The 22,247-nt window shown below is 34.7% G+C and overlaps 1 protein-coding gene across 2 annotated transcripts in view; it reads right to left on the reverse strand.

The window, feature by feature from the left end:
• Positions 1-4,288: 4,288 nt before the first annotated feature.
• LOC128997892 (endoplasmic reticulum junction formation protein lunapark-B) overlaps positions 4,289-22,247 on the reverse strand; it is a 45,606-nt gene continuing 27,647 nt past the window's right edge. The window contains exons 5-10 of one of the 2 annotated variants that reach the window (XM_054423679.1): positions 20,926-21,103; positions 19,487-19,660; positions 18,058-18,159; positions 17,549-17,614; positions 13,531-13,599; positions 4,289-11,011 (exon numbers count right to left, since the gene is read on the reverse strand). In XM_054423679.1, the coding sequence (XP_054279654.1) occupies positions 10,842-11,011; positions 13,531-13,599; positions 17,549-17,614; positions 18,058-18,159; positions 19,487-19,660; positions 20,926-21,103 (759 nt within the window). In that variant the 3' untranslated portion in view covers positions 4,289-10,841. The remainder of the gene's footprint in view (positions 11,012-13,530; positions 13,600-17,548; positions 17,615-18,057; positions 18,160-19,486; positions 19,661-20,925; positions 21,104-22,247) is intronic. The other variant, XM_054423680.1, reaches the window with a different exon arrangement.

Genomic DNA, 22,247 nt, shown 5'->3' on the forward strand with positions numbered 1-22,247 from the left:
CAACAGTACAGCAAAGTTTTGCTAGTATATCAGTAAAAGTAGTGAATTGCTTTGCAAGTGAATGAAATACTTGTCATTCCTTGTATTCAGCTAAAACAAAAGTTTATAGTTTGGCTTGCCGACCACCCTTTTTACAGTTTAAATGATTTTTTTGCAGAAGACAATTGTAGTGGTAAAATTGTTATCTAGTTCTTATTTAGTCCCTAGTCAATTGTTACCCAGTCTTTCAAACACTTTGTTTAAGTGTACCTTACATTTTGTTTCTGTATATAGTTCTGTGTCTTTCAAATGATTTTTACTATTTATTTCTTGTTATCTTTTTATATTTAGTGTAGGTTCTCCTGTACATTTCAGGCTACGTCAGTGACATTAGATAGGATAGACATTACTAAGGTTCTACTAAAGGAGTAAGTTTAATCTATGGTTATACTTGCCTTTCACTGTTTTAAGTGGGCAAATCACGACCACCTTTAACTCCGGGCCACGGCCTGGTAGAATTGGCAACGTCACAATTAGGGTTGTTTAGTGTCAAATACCAGCAAAATCAACCTGCTGCCTGCGGTCTGATAAGTAAGACTTAAAAAGATATGATATCACAAACAAATATATTAGAAAATTAATGTAAATATATATAAGTAAAGAATCCTCGAAAAGTATTTTCACCAGCGTTTCGTTTTTAAACCATTGCAGATAATGCAACAAATCTTTGTAAATTAGTAGTACTATATACCTAAAAACTATATTTTTAATGAAAATATGATTTTTTTTCATCATACTGGGAACGGTCCACAAGGAGTCTGAAAGAAATCTTAAATGAGGGCATAGGTTTATTTATTTATTCAAACACAAGGTGCCATTTTTACAAATTACTCAACATGAACAGGCAAAATAAATAAGATACTTAGACTAGCATGTGGTATTACAAAAGGCTTTGACGTATATGAATTATTTCAAAATAAATTACAATAAATAATAGCAGAATACATACAACAAAAGACAGAATATATATAAGACAAAAGACTAACATATTTGTCACAGAAACAAAGGTACAATGCTTAAATGTTACAGGACACATACAGCAACTTTGTGAGGATTCAAACAGATAGAAGCTCAAGGAGCACACGTTTGAATCCGTTGAAGACTGTCGAAGAACTGGTGGCACTCGCACGCCACTTGGTTCCCCTGCCTTAAAGTAACGAGCCAGAGGACTGTAGAAGGCATAGTTGGTAAAGTGGTGACGGCGACTTAGGAGCTCACGGGATCTGTTATTTGATGGTACTTTTTGAAGAAAATTTCTGCCAAGAGATGAACACCGTACTTAACAGTTCAGGACATTCAGGATATACACCACATCTGTCATGTCACGTCTCAGGGCAAGGGGATGAAGTTTTAAAGTCTCGGACAGATCATCAACATACACCTCCAGCAAATACTCATGGCCAAGCCGAACCCCCACCACACGAATGAAGTACTGCTGCAGAGACTCCAATCCGTTTTTGGTACCAGCCGTATATAAGGGGACCAGACAGAGCTGACGTATTCTAGGAGTTGACAAAATGCACTTTTTATCACACTTTATCAAAGTGCATTTGCATTGCTTATTAATATAAACGTGTGATAAAGCCTATAATTTTGCTGGCCTTACTACATACTCTGTCAATATGGCTTGAGAAGCTCATGTCGCTATCAAAGTAAACACCCAATTTGAACATCGTTGCTACCAGGACTGATGTACAAATGATATGATAGGTTGCGTACCTTTTTATTCCATCTCCAGTCCTTAATATAGTCAAGGGTGACTAGTTTCGGGTCAGAAATGACCCATTTTTAAACCCATGTCATCAAATTGGTTGGTCCATAAGTCTGTCATGTAGTGTCCGCCGTGCTACTTGTGTTAGTGTGTGTCCCTTGTAATTGTGGCCGGCTAACATAATTAAATGTCTTTTGTGTTAAAAAATGTGTCAACGTTTATTTATATGTTATAACGATGACTTCTGTCGGATTTATGGACCAACCAGTTTGACGACATGGGTAAAAAAATGGGTCATTTCTGACCCGAAACTATAGTAGGTATAGAGCATCTAAAACAACCCCCCACAACCTCCTGAATGATTAAAGTACACTACAATCCAACATATTATTCGAAGCATTTTTAAAGTTGAATGAAACGCCACCTGTAGCTACAAAGGACAGACACAGGACAATGGTCAACTCTGCAAGTAACGTCTGACCCCAGTCGACACACGACCGACGCGCGTCTACATGTCCGTAATAACTAAAATAAAAGTAGGCCTACCCTGTATTTGTATGTTTTATTCGTGATTTATATAAGTGTAAAGTTCGTGTACATGTTTCAAAACTTCAAGACGCACCCAATGGGGAAGATCAAGAACTTATATTAGGACTGATGATGGCAATTTATTCTGCCGAAATGCATCTCCTGTAATAGGATACAGCTTTATTAGGATCGACCGGCGGACACAGGTAATTTAAACTTTTATTGAGTATCATCATCTGAAAATTGTAGAGCATCGACATAAATCAAGTCCAGGAGGTCGTTGATAAAGACATTAAAGAGACATGGGCCCAGCAATGAACCTTGTGGGACCCCAGAAGATGGAGAGAACTGGAGGTGATCTTGATGGGCCAATTTTCACTGTTAACATACAACCCTGCAGGATAGCTGGAAAAGATGACCAACGGCACCATAGATAAATTAAATAGTTTATGTATATGATTCTTTATGGTTTAGTATTAAATTACAGTAAATGTTTCTACAGTATTGGGAAAATACACTGGTGCAAACCCGACCTCAAAAGGTTTTATCCAAAACAAAACAGCGGCAGTTTAAAATTACAAACTTGAACTTGTTGTTCAAAGCTAAGCTGCTATTCCTTGTAGCATTAAACTACCACAATTTTGGCTAGAATGAACCCTTTTTGGGAGGTTTTGAGGATTTGCGGCACTGTTTTCTCCTAAGAGTCCTAAGAGACACAGTTTTATGTAACACTCAACCCATGCTGTCATTTAAGTCATTTTCCTTTCGACTCCTTTGTTGCATTATTTACATTGGTTTCAAATATAAAATGTCATTTTCAAAATTTTTAAGGACACTGTATAATCCCACAGACCCTTTTTTATGAATTTTGGGTGTCATACATATTTTATTTACCCTCTGTTAAACTGTACATTAAATTACACAATGGTGCTTGTTACTGAATGAGACTAATGAAACTGCATACGAAGCGAATTTCCATCGGTCTGATTGGATTTTTAACCAAAAATGTTACTGAAACATGTCAGATTTATCCCTATATATTCAAATCACTTATTCTCTACAACTTTACTTATTCTCTATAAAAATAAAATGGCGATTAGAAATATATACAGTTTTTGGAATTTCCTCTCGAACCTCTAATCATAAATGAGCACTTCAAATGTACAGAATATTTTGAAGTTGTGAGCTCTACATGATGGCTGCAGTGAAAATGTTAATTTTTAAAAAAAGGTTCATAGGTTGGGTAAAAATGTTTAAACCAACATATGAAAATTTAAAAAAACCCAAGAAAACCTAATTCCCATGACCCAATCTTGCTGGTTCACGAACTCATTAGAGTTTATCCAGTTTTACACATTCAAGCCAAATTGATTTAAATTGGACCAATATTATTACTTTAGTAAACGTGTTTACCGACAAACAAATAAAACTCATAAATAACAATTTTAATTAAAGGTGTTTTTGGACTTTGTATGGACATCAAATAAAGGTTAATTAATCTTACCTTGTCACTAAAGGTTATATAGCTTACTCCCAATACATATGGGGAATTCAAAAAAATTACAAGTACAGCCAGGTCCAGTTTTATAACTTCAAAATTACATACATTTTTCTCTGTTCTTTTGGCTCTAAACTCAAAACGCTCAGCTTTGCAAACAAAGTGGTACAAATATACAAGACATAATGTATGAAAGCCTACGATATAGTGAAAGCTGCAACTTAGTTCACCTACATCATTGTATTGTGACAAATTACATGTAAATATAATTAAATACTGTTCATCAGTTACCACCAACTGCAATTACAAATATAAGCACCTCAGGTTTGCATAGCAGTACATCAAACTACCCAATATTTGACAAACCTATGGTACAAAATGTTCACCATGGATAACTGAACTCCACATTTATACGTACTTCCCAAGTCCTCCAAACAAACCAAATCCTCACACATAAAGTTGGATTGTGTACGAGTGGTTTTAAGGCATGGGTAATAAATTGAACGAGTAACCAAATTTTGAATCTTTTATTAGAAACATACATTAAGAACAACCCTTTGATAAATATGAAAAGGCACTTTGTTAAATAAGCAGGAACTTATTGGTTATGGAGAACCTATTTCTTGTTGCTTTAATACTGGAAAGTTAAAATAGAATAATAATTTAACCACAGAGGAAATGATTTCAATAGGCTAGAAGATTTTAGGACTAATTTGCAACAATTTTTGATTTGCTCATTGTCAGCGCGGATTTGCACGAGATGTAGTCCTGCCCGAAAGTTGTGTGTAAGGTTTGGTTGTTAGATTGAATTGTTTGAAATTATATTTTATCCATACAATGTCAACACATCAGGGTTCTAGTTTTGAATGAATGAGATGATTGATTTAGTATTAAGATCCGCTCAGCTGGTTATACAACTAAAATTAAAACTAAATGTTTTGGAAAAATTGCTTATTTTTGTCTTTAAACTGTTGACCATCGAGTTACACAGACTGTCAAGTTAATGAGGTTCTACTGTATAATATACAGTGTTGCAAAACTAAGCAATTTTCCCAGAAAATATAGTTTTAATTTCAGCTCAACATTTAATATTCAACATTTCTTTGAAGATTGTTTACTCAGTATGTTAAAATACTCATGAATTTATTCATTAAAAACCATTAAAAATATCAATGTTCTCTATAACTCGACAACCCTAAACTCGACAACCTCTAAGTTCACAATTGGTCGAATTAATGAGGTTTTACTCTACAACCAGAATCATTTATTGAAAACCAAATGATTAATGACAGTTGTGTTCAGTTTCGGACATTGCAAAGCTAAAAATTTCTCTCGGGATCTGATAGGTGGCCATCTTCTAGGTGAGCACTATAAACACTTGCCCCCACCCTTCCTGCCAAATCTGATAATTTAATAAAATCTATAAACAAAACCTTGCTTCAATCGTTTGGCATAAGTAAAATGTTACCTTATGATTGTCAAAGTTACCAGTTACATTACCACGATAAACTAGTTTAACTTTTCCTGTCACAGTGCACTAAAGAAAACAGTAGGTAGGCCTTCTCCTTAAAACCAATAAGTTCATATAAGCAAAAGCTAATTTATTTAGCATCTAAATACACGTAACATTATCTGTTTAACTTTATATTCTATCAGCTATCCTCAAAAGTTCATCAGTTTAATGATCACAACAAACCAATAAAGCTTTGGGCATAAAGACGTACATCTTTCACCATTCCTAAAAATGTACAAACTTGACAAAAAATGAACACATCACTATGAACATTGGTGAAATAAATAAATTTTATTTTACAGAATGTGGGGCTTTAAACACGAATACAACCCGTTGCTGTAAACCTGTACACTAAGCAAATCTTTGGTTGCTTTATAGATTGTTAATTAAGACATGTTCAAAACAGAATGATCCACACCCAGGATAAAATAAAAATACCCCCACCGCAGCACACCTGCAGACTATGCGGATTTCCATTTGCTTGATTGGATTTACACTAATATACGAGCTTCTTCAAAATATCACAAAATTATTCCCTATTTAAATAACATTAGTTTAACAAGTACTTAGGTTTGCTGCAACAGGGAGGGTTTAAAAGTGTTTTTTTATGTGTGAAATGTTAATAGTTTAGTATGAAATAAATATATTTTCTAAAAGTGATTAAAATATGTTCATAAACAAGCAAATTACAACCGTTTACTTATTCTCCATAAGAATAACATGGGAATTTTTAATTTACAATTTTTTGGAATTTTCTCCATAACCATTAGGCGCATAATAATGCTTCGATATACTAAATAGTTTGTTTTGGGTTTGGAAAGAAATTGCAAAATTTTAAGTTTTTAGGGAAAAAATGGGAAAAACCAATTTTTACCCTATAAAACCCTTGATAAACCCCCATTCTGATGGTTCGATCATGCTGGTTCGCGAAGTCGTTATAATAAATGTAGGTTTACACGTTTATACCAAATTCATCAAAATCGGATCATTTTTTATCCGATTTTGGGTTATTTCTTTGGTCCTCAGGTCTTACCATGAGTACTACGGAAATAACTCACTCCCAAACTTTTGCCTGTATAAATAAATAATATTTCATCTCATTTCATTCCCTATATGGGAAATTCGCTAACATTGGCTCAATGAGTATTTAGGTTTGCTACAAGGAGGAACAACAAAACTGGTTGGCATACACCAAAATTAACAACTTTCCAAAATTGTACACAAAGAAGCAATCTACAGGACTAATTTATTCTATGTAAGGATAACATGGAGACAATGTACTGTATTTAACAATTTTATATCTTAGTAAATAATATGCATAGGGTAGAAGTATAGACTACTAAATTTCTATTTTTTAACTGTTGTATATCATGTATTTTTTTCTTTACTGAAAAAGGTCAGAAAAACAAAACACAATAGTTATTTGTTTAACTAGTGCACTTTACGCTCGCGTTACACATTATATTTTGCCTACAGTTACTATAAAGCATATAAATACTGTAATTAGTCTTTCTAACACTAAACAACACTTTTTGGTTAGGAAATCCAAGCGTTGAACAAAAACAGAATGTTAAAACGAAACAATAACATCTTAAATAATTTATTTAATAACAACAGGTTGTCGTAGTATAAAAATTAAAAAGGCTGTGAAACGCTGTACCAGCTGATTGTAATCGTAGTATCTTTAAGTGTTGCCAACCTATTTCCAAGCGTGCACGTATTACGTGCTGAATAAAAGCACACTGCTTTGAAATGAGTGCAGAAAAAAATGAGTGCGGCCAAAGTATATTAGCTAATTTGCGTGCTATAATCAGTGCAAGGAAGCCTGCTTTGTCAGGTAACTGTGGGAAAAATATATTTTGGGTCCTTCAAACATGGACAAATAATGCTAATTGCAATCTTGTTCTCCTAAGTGTTAGTTTACCCAGCTGATTCCAAATTAGATAATTTTTACAAGTATAATTGTTAGCTATAAACCTATAACATATATTAATTGCCTATATATATATATATATATATATATAGGTTTCAGGGGACCCTAAAATGGACCAGTACATTGGTCCTAGACCTAGCTTTCACCATGAAAACTATGGTAATAATAGCTCCCAATAGGAAGTTTACTAAAAGCAAAGGGACAAAATATAATTGTATTTAAACACTTCTTATTTAACAAGGTGGTAAAACTATACATAAGGTTCATGACTAGTGTAATAAATTTGTCATAAACAGGTAATCAGAACACATGTTTTTTTTTTAGAACATAAACAACTAAGGTACATCCAGTCTGAAAAGAAACCTGTTAACAATCGTCTTAGCTCATAAGAGACGCTCCCCAAAAATATGAATGATGACTTGTTCCATATTAACCAAACAAATCCGTTTAAACACTGTAAAAGGTTGTAGGAGGAATTTTATATACATAAAAGAAACTACTTAAATTAAACTGTAAAAGGATCATTTTCCTATGGAAAATCATATTGTTAAGATTTGGATAAAGCATTTTTCTCAATACAATGCAATTGTAAAAAAAATACCCTATCAATTGTAAATAAAATATTAAAAAAAAAAAAAAAATACTATACTGTAACTAGATGTATGCCAGCTTGAGATTTTGTGGCCCGCGGTTGCGGAGTCATCATCGTCTCCCGCATTCACTGCAAAATCCTGAATTTCTTCCTAAGTCACGGAAACATCAACACTGTCTTCCGCTATCGCGGCAAAATTCTGATCATCTTCTGCGGTGATGTAGACATCAACTCCGTCTTCCACAATTGCGGTAATTTTACAATCACATGATCTTCACAGACGTGTCAGGTATCAGTATGAACGGTATGACGATCAATTCTCAAAACCGATGCCAAAGTATCAGTCTCTTTTGAAAACTAAAATTAATACTAATAATGCTCTGTGAAATAATGCTATCAATTTCCTTTTGTCCTTTGATTTTCAATTAAACAAGAATGAATAAGAAGATTAAATTATTCTTTAAATTTATAATGTTTGGGAGTATTTTTGTCCTCTGTGAGATTATAAGTGTTTTCAACTAAATCATAACTTTTTACAAATTTTTGTTTAAAGGAATACCTCAGTTAGAAATACAATAGAATGCAATAAAAAATCTCTTAGTGTCTTATTAGAGAGCAAAGATTTCAGTTAGATGCATCTTTGATACATTACGAGTTTGAGTTTAGTAATTTAACAATAGTTAGCAGCAAACTATAGTAGTATAAAACAACAAAATAAATACATTAAATGATTTGGTAAAAACTTGCTAAGAGCGGTTGTAGCGTAAGAAAATTTAAAAATTACAGAATATTTTATGGTACAGACGAGCAGGCCTAGTAAAAAACATTATTGCGCTTGTATTTCACGCACAAGAAGCTTGCTGATTTCGTAGCTCCGACAAAAAAAATGCTAACTAGGGTAGGTGTATTTTATGTTTTTGTGTGGGCAGTAAATAATTAATTTTGCAATAGTGAAATTTATTTTAGCTCAACATGTTTACAAGTCAGAATTATTTTTCAGTTCAATTGTTGCAGGACTATTCCCATTATTTTTGGTTAGTTTAGTTTGGGTACTTTGGTATGATAACGGCCACACATAAAATTAGGAAGATTTTGTTATTCTAACTAATTAAATTCTTATTTGGAAGTGGATTTATCGGTCTGGTCGGTATAATACCAAAGTACCTAAGTTTGTATACATACTACATACTTTTATGTAGTAAGAGAGCAACGTAAATGACAAGAAAAGAGCAACAAATGTGTTAATGTTTTTCCTACCACTGGATAGCAATGATCAGATTGATAAACCTGTCAACAGTGCGCAAAATGGCTCATTTTCGCTTTATTCATTCTCACTCGCATTTGCGAGCAGGAATGACCAATACCGCTTGCTAAATCAGCTGATTTCACTGTTAAGGCCCGTTTTGCCAGAAGCGTCTGGTGCGTCCGACGCTCAGCGATGATCGCTAGAGCGATAATCGCTCAGCGTCTATCGCTCGGGCCTATTTTGCCAGAAGCGTCTGTTCCTTGCGATTATTTGATCAGTAAGTGGTTTACTTTGGTGGCAAAAAGAGTGTTTCTGAAAATGACCTGTAAAAAGCAAATAGTAAAGTATTTGTTAGCTGAGGAGATGAGATATTAGAAATGTTGTGCAAACCTAGGGAAGAAGTGCGTACTATGTTTTTAAAGAGGCCCGAAGAGGGATATTTTAAATTGTTAATTGAAAATCAATTAACAATTGACTTAACAGTCGTGTGCTGAAATGGCTTCAATCGGTTTTTCATCTTCTTCACTATTGAATCCCCACTTTGTTTGTGACATGTCACTAAACTTGAAAACCCAACTTATTTAAGGAAACAAAAGTTAAGTCAACAACTAAACACGTGCTTATTCCAGTAATAATCGCTAGCGACTGCGTCTCCGTCTGCTCCAGGAGCAGTGGTCCGCGTCAGACGCTGGCGGCTGTAGCGATAGACGCTTCTGGCAAAATAGAGTAACCTAAAACAATGCAAAGCAGTGGGCAGCGATTGACGCGGAGCGATAGACGCTGAGCGTCAGACGCACGAGACGCTTCTGGCAAAACGGGCCTTTAGCATTTCAATTTCAATAAAACAATAATATCTGGTAAGCAAATAACACAACCTAAAAAAGCAAACATACCCTCAATTATTATATAAACAACTTCTCAAAATTAAAGTATTTGTAAACAGTTCATATTTATTTGTTTTGTTCATCTTTACATTTTTCATTCTCTTTGCTTGAAAACGTTTGTATTAAACGAAAATTTGCAATGTTTCATGTTTCATTCATCATAAACTCTATCAAGATCTCCACAAGAATATATATAAACAACAAAATAGTTAATCTGTGTATTATGATAAGTTAATTGTGATTGTATGAAAAATCAATTATGAGCTTTAAAACCACCCTAGTTAAGTTTTGTAAGTGGCTGTGCCATGGGACCAAACCTTCCTTACTATTTAACATTGACCTGTTGTTAAAAAGCATAATTACCACATTTCCTAAGACAACTGGGTCTTGATCTTTTTCAGTATAGAGTAGCAAGCCTTTGGATTCAAAGGTTAGCACGCTGACTATTCTGCTACCATTTTATTCTAATTTTAAAATTATGATGACAAAAAGACCTTAGACAAACACAGTTTTTTAGAAAATCTGTGCAAAAGATGGTGAATTATTTGAAGAAGTAAACGTAACACTTGTAAATGCTACTTACTTAAGTAACATGCCTCATACAAATGTCTGTGTCTGTAAACAAAAATCTCAAATAAAAAGAAAAATTCTTAAAAAGATAAACAAATGTCCCAAACGGCTCAAAAAATAAATCACACATATTAAAAAAATATTTATTAATAAATAATTGTAACCGGAGAACAAAGAATTTTTCTTTATATTAGAGATAAAAATAATATATAAGTTGTTGATCACAGTATAAATATTCAAAATAATTTATCATAAAAAATGTAGGTAGAAAAATAGCACTGTCAGTCTTGCATTTTTCAATTTGACTTTCAGATTTTATAACCGATTCTAAGACTCATTGCCATCCGAGATTCCTTGCTTTTCTTCCGTTGTTGCTGTGGGACTAGGATCGACCTTCCTCAAAAATTCCTGATCAGCCTCGGAAAAGCCTAGATTTTGAAAATCATCATCTGACTTTTCACCATTCAAGTCGTCTGTTTCCTCACTGATTTTCAGATCTGTAATTACAAACTTGCTTTTAAAATGTCCACATTGCTCTACATATAATAAGTTAAAGTATTTTGAATTTATGCTAATGAAAAAAGAAATATTTATAAACTTTAAGCTTTAAAATTTGAAGATCGAACCTTTAAACTCCATTGATTATTAAGTGATTTGATTAAGCCTATTACTATATATTATATTTCATCCCTTATCTCAAGAACAAAAAAATCCACATGATTTCAAAACATTTGTTTGGTGATACAGAGTAAGGTTGGACATTAAATTGCAAAATGTCTGATTTGAGGTATGATTTTTGTTAACTACCATTAAAGCCATCTACCGTTTCGACAGGTGAAGCTTTAGACACACCTCTTCAGGCAGTTATTAAGAGTCATTGAAGGCTAACATCCATCTGTGATGATTTCAAACAGCTGCTAAAGAGTTATTTATTGTTCAAAAATATTTGTTTAAGCATCAAAGTGATTATAATTTAAATATCTAGTATACTGTGAGATTAGAAATGATCTTTATAGTTTTGAATTGTTCTACAATGGAGTCCATGGAAGCTAACGGCCATCTTGGATTTGCCCGCCATAAGGGCAATGATAATTTTGTTTATTTCAAACAGCCGCTGAAGAGTTATCTACCATCTCAAAATATTTGTTCAGACACCAGAGTGATTGTAATTTAAATGTCTAGTAAACTGTAAGATTAGAAATTTTCTTTGTAGTTCTTTAATTGTTTTACGAGTTAGAACGTCTTGGCTCCATTGACTCTTAAATACGGATCTGACGATGGCAAAGCACAGAAATGCGCATAATCCAGTAGGATAAATTTGGACCATAAGGCAACAACAGGTGACGTATCCTTTTTATTTGTTAAAAACCCAAGCATAATTCAGTAGTTCTAAACTTGACTCCCGGGTTTCGTAGGTTTGGCAACAGCAGTGATGGTGATCAGGAATGCATTCAATGCTACCAAATAACATGGTGTGGTTATTTTTAAGTAAAAGTAAATGGGGTTGTAATTGCTTTTATGTATGTATCTATGTAATAAAAGGTGATATTTTTAATTTTGGAAGGGGCCGTTTGGTGTGATTTACGTTGATTTGGTACACGCAAAGGCAGCAGCTAACGCTGGATCCAATCTTGCCGTTGTGGAGGGAACGACTGAAGTTCTCCACCTCGATGCTAGGGGCGGTACGAGAGAGCCGCTCAAGAAGCACCCCTGGCAGGCAGTCGTACTTCATCCACCAAATGTACACTAGACAAACTTCCACGCAAGAATATCTAGTGATTGGTGATATTAAAAATACGAAACGATTCTAATACTAGTAAGTCTGGAGCATCCCTGGTAGGTATGTTTATTGTTTAATGTATTTTAGGTCATATATTTTTTTTTATCACGCACGTTCAAGGCAGGATGCGCGCACGAATAAGTGTGGATTCTGTCTTACACGAGGCTTTGGTGGTTTGGAGCACTATGAACGTTTGATTATTCAGTTTTGTGTAATACACAACGATAGATTTAATAGATTACTAACTATTGTTCTCATAAGTGTGCAAATTCCAAATTCGGGCAAATATTAGTTATGAACGACTCTGGCCATTGACTGAGTAATAAGGACCCGTTTTACTTTGGTGTTAACCAAGTACGACAAACGATTCTCTATTTAAAGCTTGAAAATTATTCTGTTATATTCATATTCGCTATATACTATTGGAAATTCTATCCCAATGCATATTTTGAGTGGCTGTGATGATTACTTTCTGAAAGTAAGCTAATATAGTTAGCATTATTTTATTTAATATTCTGAGCCAATAAACTCGATAAGATAATTGTGTTTTTTGCAGGCCCTAAACAGTGAACATGAGCGGACGGAATGACTTAGTTAAATCTAGTCCGTTTTCTTTGCCAAAGCCCTGTCAAACCACATACAAATAGTGGAGTGTCGTCACTTTGAAGGATGATATAACAAAAAACAGTAATGACATTTGTTCACACTAAACCCTTCAGATGACTGACTCCTACGTTTAAGATGACTGGAGTTTAAAGGGTTAAGGAAATATTACTTAGAAATTTACTTAAAAGCTATCCTAAAATCAGTATTAATAAAAATAAAAACACAGAATATTTATATAGAATCATTAGAACATTTACAAAGCTATCTTCTTTGTAGCAATCCTCACTTGACAAACTAGGAACAATCAAAACTAAAAACTGTTTCTCATTTTCCTATTAGTAGTTAAGGTTTTTGGGAGATAGCGGATTTACTACAAAAATTTAGAATATAGGCAAGATTGCATCAATATCAACAATATTTATTCCATCAAGTTTATCGGTCAATAGTGTGTTAAGTTTTTTTTATTTTAAATTTTAAACAAATCCATTTTTTTATTTAATTTCATTCATTACTTATCTGACATGTAGCTACTAATGTTTTGAGTATTGTTAGTGCATGGAATATTCCTTTGTGGACTAACCATAAAAAAAAGATTAATCTGAAACAGACAACAGGTCCCCATCAACTTACCTCCGCTTGTACTTTCAGGTAAACTTCCATCTTCTTTCTCGGAACTTTCAACTTTACTTTCTTCGTCATCTGAAATCAACAGATTCATTAGGTACTACTAGAGCAACAACTGTTAATAATTATTTAAAAATTTCTTTGATACAATTGAACAAACAATAAACAAAAACAACAAACTATAAAACTGAACAATATAGAAGCAAGCAGGGTACTGAAACAGTTTTTTTAGTCTAACGTTGAATTTTTTTTTAGAATCTGTAATAATCGTTCTACTCTGTAATATCTACAAAATCACAAAATAGTTACACTTTGGAATCTTTCAAAGCATAGCACTTTTTTAAACCTGAGTTTTAAGTATGAAACAATTCTCTTAGAGTATTCCATAATACCCCCGCTGCAGCAAACCTGCAGACTAAGCGAATTTCCATTTGACTGATTGGATTTACACTGAAATGTCTACTTAAAAATATAACATTTATTCTTGATTTAAATAGAATTAGTTTAACAAGTACTTAGGTTTGCTGCATCAGGGAGGGTAAAACTGTTTTTTTTTTTGTAAAATGTGAATAGTTAGTAAGAAATAAAAACATTTTCCAAATTTGATCAAAATATGTTCACAAACAAGCAAACTACAACAGTTTACTTATTCTCCATAAGAATAACATGGGAATTTTAAATTTACAATTTTTTTGAATTTTCTCCGTAACCATTAGGCGCATAGTAACGCTTCAATATACTAAATTATTTGTTTTTTTAAGCTCTACAAAATGGTTTGGAAAGAAATTGCTAAATCTTATGTTTTTTGGGTCAAAAATGGGAAAAACCTATTTTTACCCCATAAAACCCCCCGTAAACCCCCGTTCCCATGGTCCGATCATGCTGGATCGCGAACTCGTTCGAATAAACGTACTTTTACACGTTTGTACCAAATTTCATCAAAATCGGATCATTTTTGCTCGAGTTATCGTGCTGACGGACACATATATATATATATATATATATAAATATATAAATATATAAATATATATATATATATATATATGAATTTGAACGGATGGTGTTTTTGGCCTCTAGGGACCTCAAATCGAAAAAAAAAATCGGTCCCGCGTCCAGGTCTTACCATGAGTACTACGGTAATAGCTTATTCCCTATATGGGAAATTCGCTAAAAGATAATGAGGTGCTGGTCAAATTTATTATTTAAAAAAAAATACCTCTAGAGGTGTTCATACTTGCTGCCCTATCACAACCAAAAAATCAATTGTTACAAACTATTCAAAACAAGTTTAAAAATGGTGTATATTTATGCTATAAGGGTGCAATGTATGTCAGGGTTTAAAGAATGAGTCAGCTCTCAATGCAGCCCTTCCTTACTTCCTAAATTAAAATTAGATCACTAAATGACCTAACCTAAATTACCATGAGACCAAAGTATCAATGCAACGATGTGAACTCATTCAAACCCAATAACCATACCATGACTGAGTAGATGGGAATCCAGCACAGAAGTAGGTATAACCAAGACTTGGGGAGTTCAGTATAGACAGAACTATACCGAGTTGCAGGCCAGAGTGAGGCAGAACCAGGCAGGGCCGCCCCGAGGGTAGTAGACGCTCGGGGCGAGATGTAAATTTTCGCCCCCTCCCAAACAAGGTATTTGGGGGGTTTGTGTCAATAGACCCAACGTCCGATATATCGATATCAAACGTTTTGCAAGTATTTTTTTATAAACGTAACAACTACACTGAACTAAATTACTAAAAACATTGAATTTACGACTCACAACGGACATGACAAAAAGACTATGAGTAGAAAAGTATGTAGGAGTTTGAGCTTTGAGGTTACAAACAAGCAAGTGTAGGTGGGACGTGCGAATACACACGCAGTGTGTGTGTCTCGGACTCGCAGTATTGCCAACAAGTCACAAGCCAGACGTAAAAGTAGCAATAGTACGAGTTGTATGTTAAATAACATGGTATTTATTTTATGACTAAAACAAAAGTTATAGATTGGTTTTTTTTAGAATAGTCATTGATTACATGTTTACGAGTTTCCCGTAAAATATTCATTTGCGGTTTGACGCAACGACCAATGCTGTTACCTTTTAACGTTGTTAACTTTTTTACCTTCCAAAGCCACGGCGCCCCCCTAGCCGCAGCGCCCCACCCTGGAAACAGGGGTGAACCAGTCAACCGCACTAATAGTTTTATCCCTTGAGTCCATTGTGCGTGTTTGGAGCTGCTCGGGCAGCCGGTGACCTGGCCGGTGAGTCATACTTCTGGCTCCACTATATCTGAGCAATATTTTTTAATTGAAGAAAACATACAAATATGATGCTATGAATGGATGTATTTTAATCTACTGATAATTTTGATACCAAATTTAAATGGTGTTAAATGGTGTGGTTTGTGGTGTGTGGTTTAAATGGTTAATGGTGTCTTTTAAAATTACTGTACACTAAACTTAGAATGTAACCTCTTAAGATTTAACTAAACCAAAGTTTAGGTTTCACAAGCTCTGTATTTGGTCATGTAGACAAATTTATTGTAAAAATAACATCAAAATAACATTCAATTGAATTTATTTACATAAGCAATACACAGCATGAGTAAATATGGAAATCTTAACACCAGAATATCCAGTGACACGGGAACCCAATGTATCAAATATTTCAAATATTAACTAACTATTCATTCCTTGAATCCATTGTATTAGCCCAGAAGTTTTACTCATCATGTATAGCCTAAAACCTTCACCAGTTCTACCCTATCAAGAAATATTACAACATTGTAATTATAAAAAAAAATTATACAGACAATACTAAATTAAACTAATTTACTCACATTTTAAGAATAGCAGTTTCGCTATTATATATTTAACTATAATTTCTGTGAAGTCATGTCCAGTGATTACCACGTAGCAAATAATTGAAAATTTATTTAGTAAAAGAACAATTGTTAAGATTGTTCAGGTTTGTTCGGTACTGAAATGTACCGATCCAGGAACATCGGTACATTTTGGAACTAGTTACTTTGGACTAGTTCCTAGTGTACTGACCCATCCCTATGGTCCACACGGATGGAATGTCTACTCCAGTATCTAATAGCCAGCAACATTGCAATAATAACTAACCTTACACCAACTATACAAAAGTGGTGCTCTATAGAACCCATAAGTACTGTTAAATACTTTGATGGTATTTGTACTAAGTGTGTGAAAGATTGAAACAGTTAGGCCCCTATTAGCCGTGAGCAACATGTGGCGCAGCTAGTGGTGCATGGAGTCAAATGGTGCCTATTAGCCGTGGGGAGACGCCAAAAAAGCTGCCCGAGATGTTGCCGGGAGTGATTTTACCCGACAACATGTGTCGTGGCCGTTTTAGTGTCCAGGTAGTCGGGGGGCATTGCAGTCTATGGAGCCTATTAGCCGTGGGCAACATGCGTCGCTACTGACTGCGCGCACATGCGCTAATAACGTGAACAAGAAGCCTGTCACACAGTCTACCTGTCTAAATCGTGGTTTGAGTCGATTGAGACGTGCCTCGCCATATTGCTGTTCTATTCATTAGTGACTTCTGTTCACTTTGTTTACCAGTGATAAACAAAGGTGGTTTATCACTGAGTGAGATTTGTTTACCTCAACTCGTCGAATGAGGCCCTAGACATCCTGAAGTAGTTGAAAAACTTACTAGGGTGAGCACAAAGATCTTCGAACAGAGTGTAATAAATGCCTTTGCTGAGCCTAGGCACTAGAATGGGATGTCTCCTAAACTGCCTGACTCTTCGCCTCCTTTTTTTAACAGGAGAAGAAGAAGAAGGAGCTCCGAAATGCTCAACCTCATGTTTGACACTAGAGTGTTGTGGTGAATTTCGCGATTTGAGCGAGCTACGAATGTGTCGCGCGACTAGTGTCCAGGTTCCAAAACGCTATGGGTCTCCTCTAGCTGTGCCACATGTTGCTCACGGCACGGTTAATAGGGGCCTTAGATTACAAGGTGAGAAAAATGTTGGTGGACTGTGTACCATTCTTTGATGCTCTTCTGATTCTGGGAAGAGGTTGTAAGCATGATTCCAAATGCCTTGTGGGTGCTGAAAAACAAAGGAAACTTATTTCAATATTAAACCTAGCAAAGGCATTAAATTATATGATTACACTTAAAACTTACCATATAGTCGACAGTAGAGTCTAAAGATTTTTATTCAAACACAAAAAACTCAAATGGATTAGGAACAAAAAATAATGTAAAATTAATGAGTTAAAAGGCTGCAAGCAAAATTACGGTACTCTAAATCAAGCTCCCATCTCAACTCCATACCAAAACAACTCATAGTGGATAAAAACATTACATTCAGTATTAGTCATTAGTTGTAGTGTTAAATTTAGCAAATACTAATATGAAATTTTAATATTACGAGCATTTAATTCCACACCTTTACAAATTTACTTAGCGATTGCTTGTATTTTTTTTGCCTGTGCCTACCTTTACGGTTGAGCGCTATTAAATTGAGTTGGGTCTCATCATAAGTCATACCTGGCAAGGCTGGAGTAGTAGATGATGCTTGGGGCAACTTAGGCGGGACAGGTCTCTTGCTGCGAGCTGGATTGTACTGGAAGCAATAGCAGCAGTTGAAAGCTGAAACAAGAGAGAAGGCAAATAAATGAAGCACATGTATACGGGATCAGCATCTGTAGGGATTAAGATTATATTTTTATATTACTAGGCGCAACTTATAAAAAGAACAAAAGAACCCTTTGTTTAGCTAAATAACATAATTTTGTCTTAGGGTACCACCAGACCCCCACCCCCCAGATACCTAATTAATCATACACCTCTGCTAACCACAACACCATAAGAAAAGATCTGGCTAAAAATGACGTTTATGCTTCATTTAGAACTAACAACAGACTTAATTCCGTATTAAAAATCGTAACAGTAACAGATCTATTATCGAATGATTAAGCCTAAAGGACTGGAGTAGGGTGTCCCAGACCACCTGGCCGGCTTCCATAGCTGCAATATGAAAGCAAATAGAAACCTAATTGCAACTGGAACCCCCTATTTTAACCCCAAGAAATTCAGTCAAATTATTTTAAAACCCAAAAATAGCACCCAAAAGGGCAGATTTTGGTAGGTGGGGATGGTTTTTGGGAAATTTTCAAATGTAAAGGAGGGTTGTGTTATATCTATTTTTAAAGGTCTTTGAGCCCTGAGTATTTTGGTGGAAAAGGTTTTAAACTAGTTTTATCCCTACTTACTTTGTTCAAAAACAAAAAAATACCAAAAATAGACCTTTGAACTACTTTTCACTGCAAAGAGCTGAAATTTCATGGGGGTTGTCATTTTTAAAACACTTTAACTGCTAAATGAGCAAAAAAAATTCTGGTTTCAATCCTTTTCCTAACTTTTTTACTTATGTTACACATTTTCAAACTTTTTGAAGTTTCAAAAGCTGTTATCTAAATAATGTCAAATGGCTATATGGGTCGAATATCACATTATAGCCCTTAAAATTAGCTACACTTTTTCTATTTAATGTTTTTTGGTATCTTATTGGTTAAAGAGCTATAGCGAAATTAGTTATTTTAATGGTTTGTTAAATGGTATTCAAAGTGTTTGCTGTTTGTAAATGTACACGTCTAGGTATCAATTAAAAATAAATTATGTAAAAAAAACAAAAAACTATTTTTTTAACGATTTTGATAATCTTTAGGAGAAACATTACAGTTTAAAATTTAGAAATGTGAAATGAACGACCTATTCATAAATAACCTAACATTTAGGCTAACTAATTCGTGAAAATACCTGGATGGTAACAGTTAGTGGGTTTTGACGGTTAAAAGATTAACAGTTATTATAGCCTACTTTGGTACTGAACTAATCACGTTCACCCAAAATTACTAATTAGTACTGTAATCTCAGAAATATTCTATAAACTGACAATCACAATACAAATACTGACCCATGTAAGGGAACTCTTCCTTGAGAGCCATGCCGTTGTGGCCCCGGCAGTGACTGCAGATAAGCGCGTATCTGTAGCTGGGTCCGTCTCCGATCATGAACTCTATCAATTTGTCAGTCACTCCTCGCTCCTTGGGGAACACAGGCTGCGGCAGTCTCTGCCTCGGAGCTGTACCTGAGGGGAAAACTCTAATATTTAGAAAGACAATCCTGATAGAACACTTGTTGAGTAGAAAGGTTGTTGAGTTTAGAATGTCATCACAATTTTTAATCAGCCTTACTAACAAAGCTATCAATTTTTTTGCTTTTGTTTTTAACAACTACATAGGGGTTTTAGTAAGCTGTAAATAAATGTTAAGCTATATTAATTTTTATGAACACGTTTCACATGTCTAGGAAATAACTGGGAACCAAGCATTGGACACTAAAAACATTGGAGTAGTATTAATGTCTCCAAAACGAGAAGTTAGGAGAAAAGTTTAGAAATTTGTTCAAACAATTTAAGTCCCAAGTTTACTCTGTGAAGGTTTGCTTGTGTCACTATTCAATATTACAGGGTGTTTACAAAAGAATCTAGGTATTTTGAACGGTCGTTGCTCGGAGACTATTAAAATTAATTAAACGATTTAAACGTCAAATTGAAGATAAAAGAACAAAATATTTTTCTCATACTTTGATAAAATTTGGAACCATTTAATAAATTTTATATTTCTCATCTACCTAATATGAGTGTAAAGCTAGCAAGGTCTGTACGGTTAGGGCGATCGGCAGGTTTATGTGATGCCTTAACTGAATTTTGTAGGCACAAAGACTCAATCTTTTACGGATAACATCATGGAGTGTTGATTTATGTATGTTCAACTGAAGACTTCGTTGGGCAATAGATTTTTTCGGGCTTCTGGTGCAGAATATTCTGATTTCTTCGACGTTATCACTTGTTTTCAGCCAGCCATGTGAATGTCCTTTCAAAACACAACGGTGCTACAAAACTCATTAAACTAGAGTTAAATTTCTTTATCATCAATTAGATTTTAATTTACTTTAATTTAACAATCAATTTAGACTCTACGAAGCACGAATTATACTCTGAGCCTTCTGTTGCGCCGTAAACATTGTACTGGAGAGTGGAGACTCATGTCAGCATGTGAGTCACACTGGCGGCCTATCACCGCACACCTGTTTTGTGCATGCCAAGGTCATAGTTTCCTCCCTTGCTACACGGGAAACAAAACTTAGTTACTTTAGCTTCAATTTTAGGTTTAAAACGTTTTGTTACCTAATAGTACCCAAGCAATTACCATTTAATAATCTGGCATTCTTTTGTAAACACCCTGTATTTTGGTAACCCATGACCTTTGTTAATGAGAAAACAAATCACTAAAATTTGTTGACCCTTTTTTGGTAAAATTAAATGTATACCAATTTAAACTGTTAACTGACCCAAAGAGGGAGATAACTCGCGCCGAGGTAGTGTGGCAAGGGTGGTAACAGGTTCAGGCCTTATCCCAGGCTGAACCTTGGACCCCGTCACTTCAGACTTGACCACCTGAGACGTGTTTCTCTTACGCAGATCTGTAGAAGCATTCAGCCCCGGGGATCGTGCCAGCTGTTGTTGGTCCTGTCAATGAAACAATAAATGAAAATGAAGACACAATCAAAAAGTAATTATATACAGTGGAATTTAAATACTTCAAACATCAAGGAACCAGTAAAATTTTTTAGTTACAAGTTTGGTAATAAAACAAGTTTAAAACTAGTTTTAAACCCAAGAGCTTAAAATGGGGTTCTCAAAAATCTTATACAAATAATTAAATTAAATTTTTTTCAACATTTTTAGCGAATTTCCCATATAGTGAATACAATATTACCATAGGTGTTATGGTAAAACCTGAACTCAGGACTGATTTACTCCGACCGATTGTCTTGATGTCCCCAGAGGCCAAAAACAACTGAGGTATAAATATATATATATATATATAGTGTGTGTGTGTGTGTGTGTCCGTCACTGTAGCCAGAGTAAAACTAACCAATTTTGATTAAATTTGGCACAAACGTGTAAACCTACGTTTATTTAAACAAGTTTGCGAACCATCATGATCAGACTATGTGAACAAGGTTTTTGGGATGAAAATTGGTTTTTCTCATTTTTTGCCTTCAAAACATAGAATTCTCCAATTCTTCTTTAACCAATTTTGTTGGGCTTAAAAAATCAATTCAATATTTTAGTATCTTTAAGTTTTTTTGTACAGTAAATGGTTACAGGGAAAATTAAAAAATGCCATGTTACTGTATTCTTATGGAAAATAAGGAGTAAACTGTTATAGTTTGCTCGCTTATGGATATACATAAAATGTTAATTAAGTTTGAAAGCTGATTTTTTCCCATGTAGTGGAGAGCGCTTCTAGATGGGTCTACATGATCCAGGCTGGGTGGAAGAGGGTCTCAGGTAAGCGACCAAATCCTCGCCAGTTGCCGACGAGACTCTGGAGTGCAACACCTCGAGAGTAAAAATAAAATCCTTTAAGCAGCAGTGTTATTCTATAAAACTCTGTGTCATACTGGGCAAGAAGAGCATGGAAGCGCTTAAGCTGCTTAAACAGGCCTACATTAAAACAAGAAGCAATGTCACGTGCCATGGGTTTCATGTGGGCCAAGCGATTTAATGATGGCGGCAAATATGATGATTGTGCTGGAAGGCCTGCAACGTCAGGGGAACGAAGAAAATGTGGCTAAATAGCAAAATTTTTGACCCCAAAGCAGGA

This window comes from Macrosteles quadrilineatus, unplaced genomic scaffold (genome assembly GCF_028750875.1).
Source record: "Macrosteles quadrilineatus isolate MER2022 unplaced genomic scaffold, UCM_ALF_1.0 Scaffold_7__1_contigs__length_78375512, whole genome shotgun sequence".
NCBI classification, from domain to species: domain Eukaryota; kingdom Metazoa; phylum Arthropoda; class Insecta; order Hemiptera; family Cicadellidae; genus Macrosteles; species Macrosteles quadrilineatus.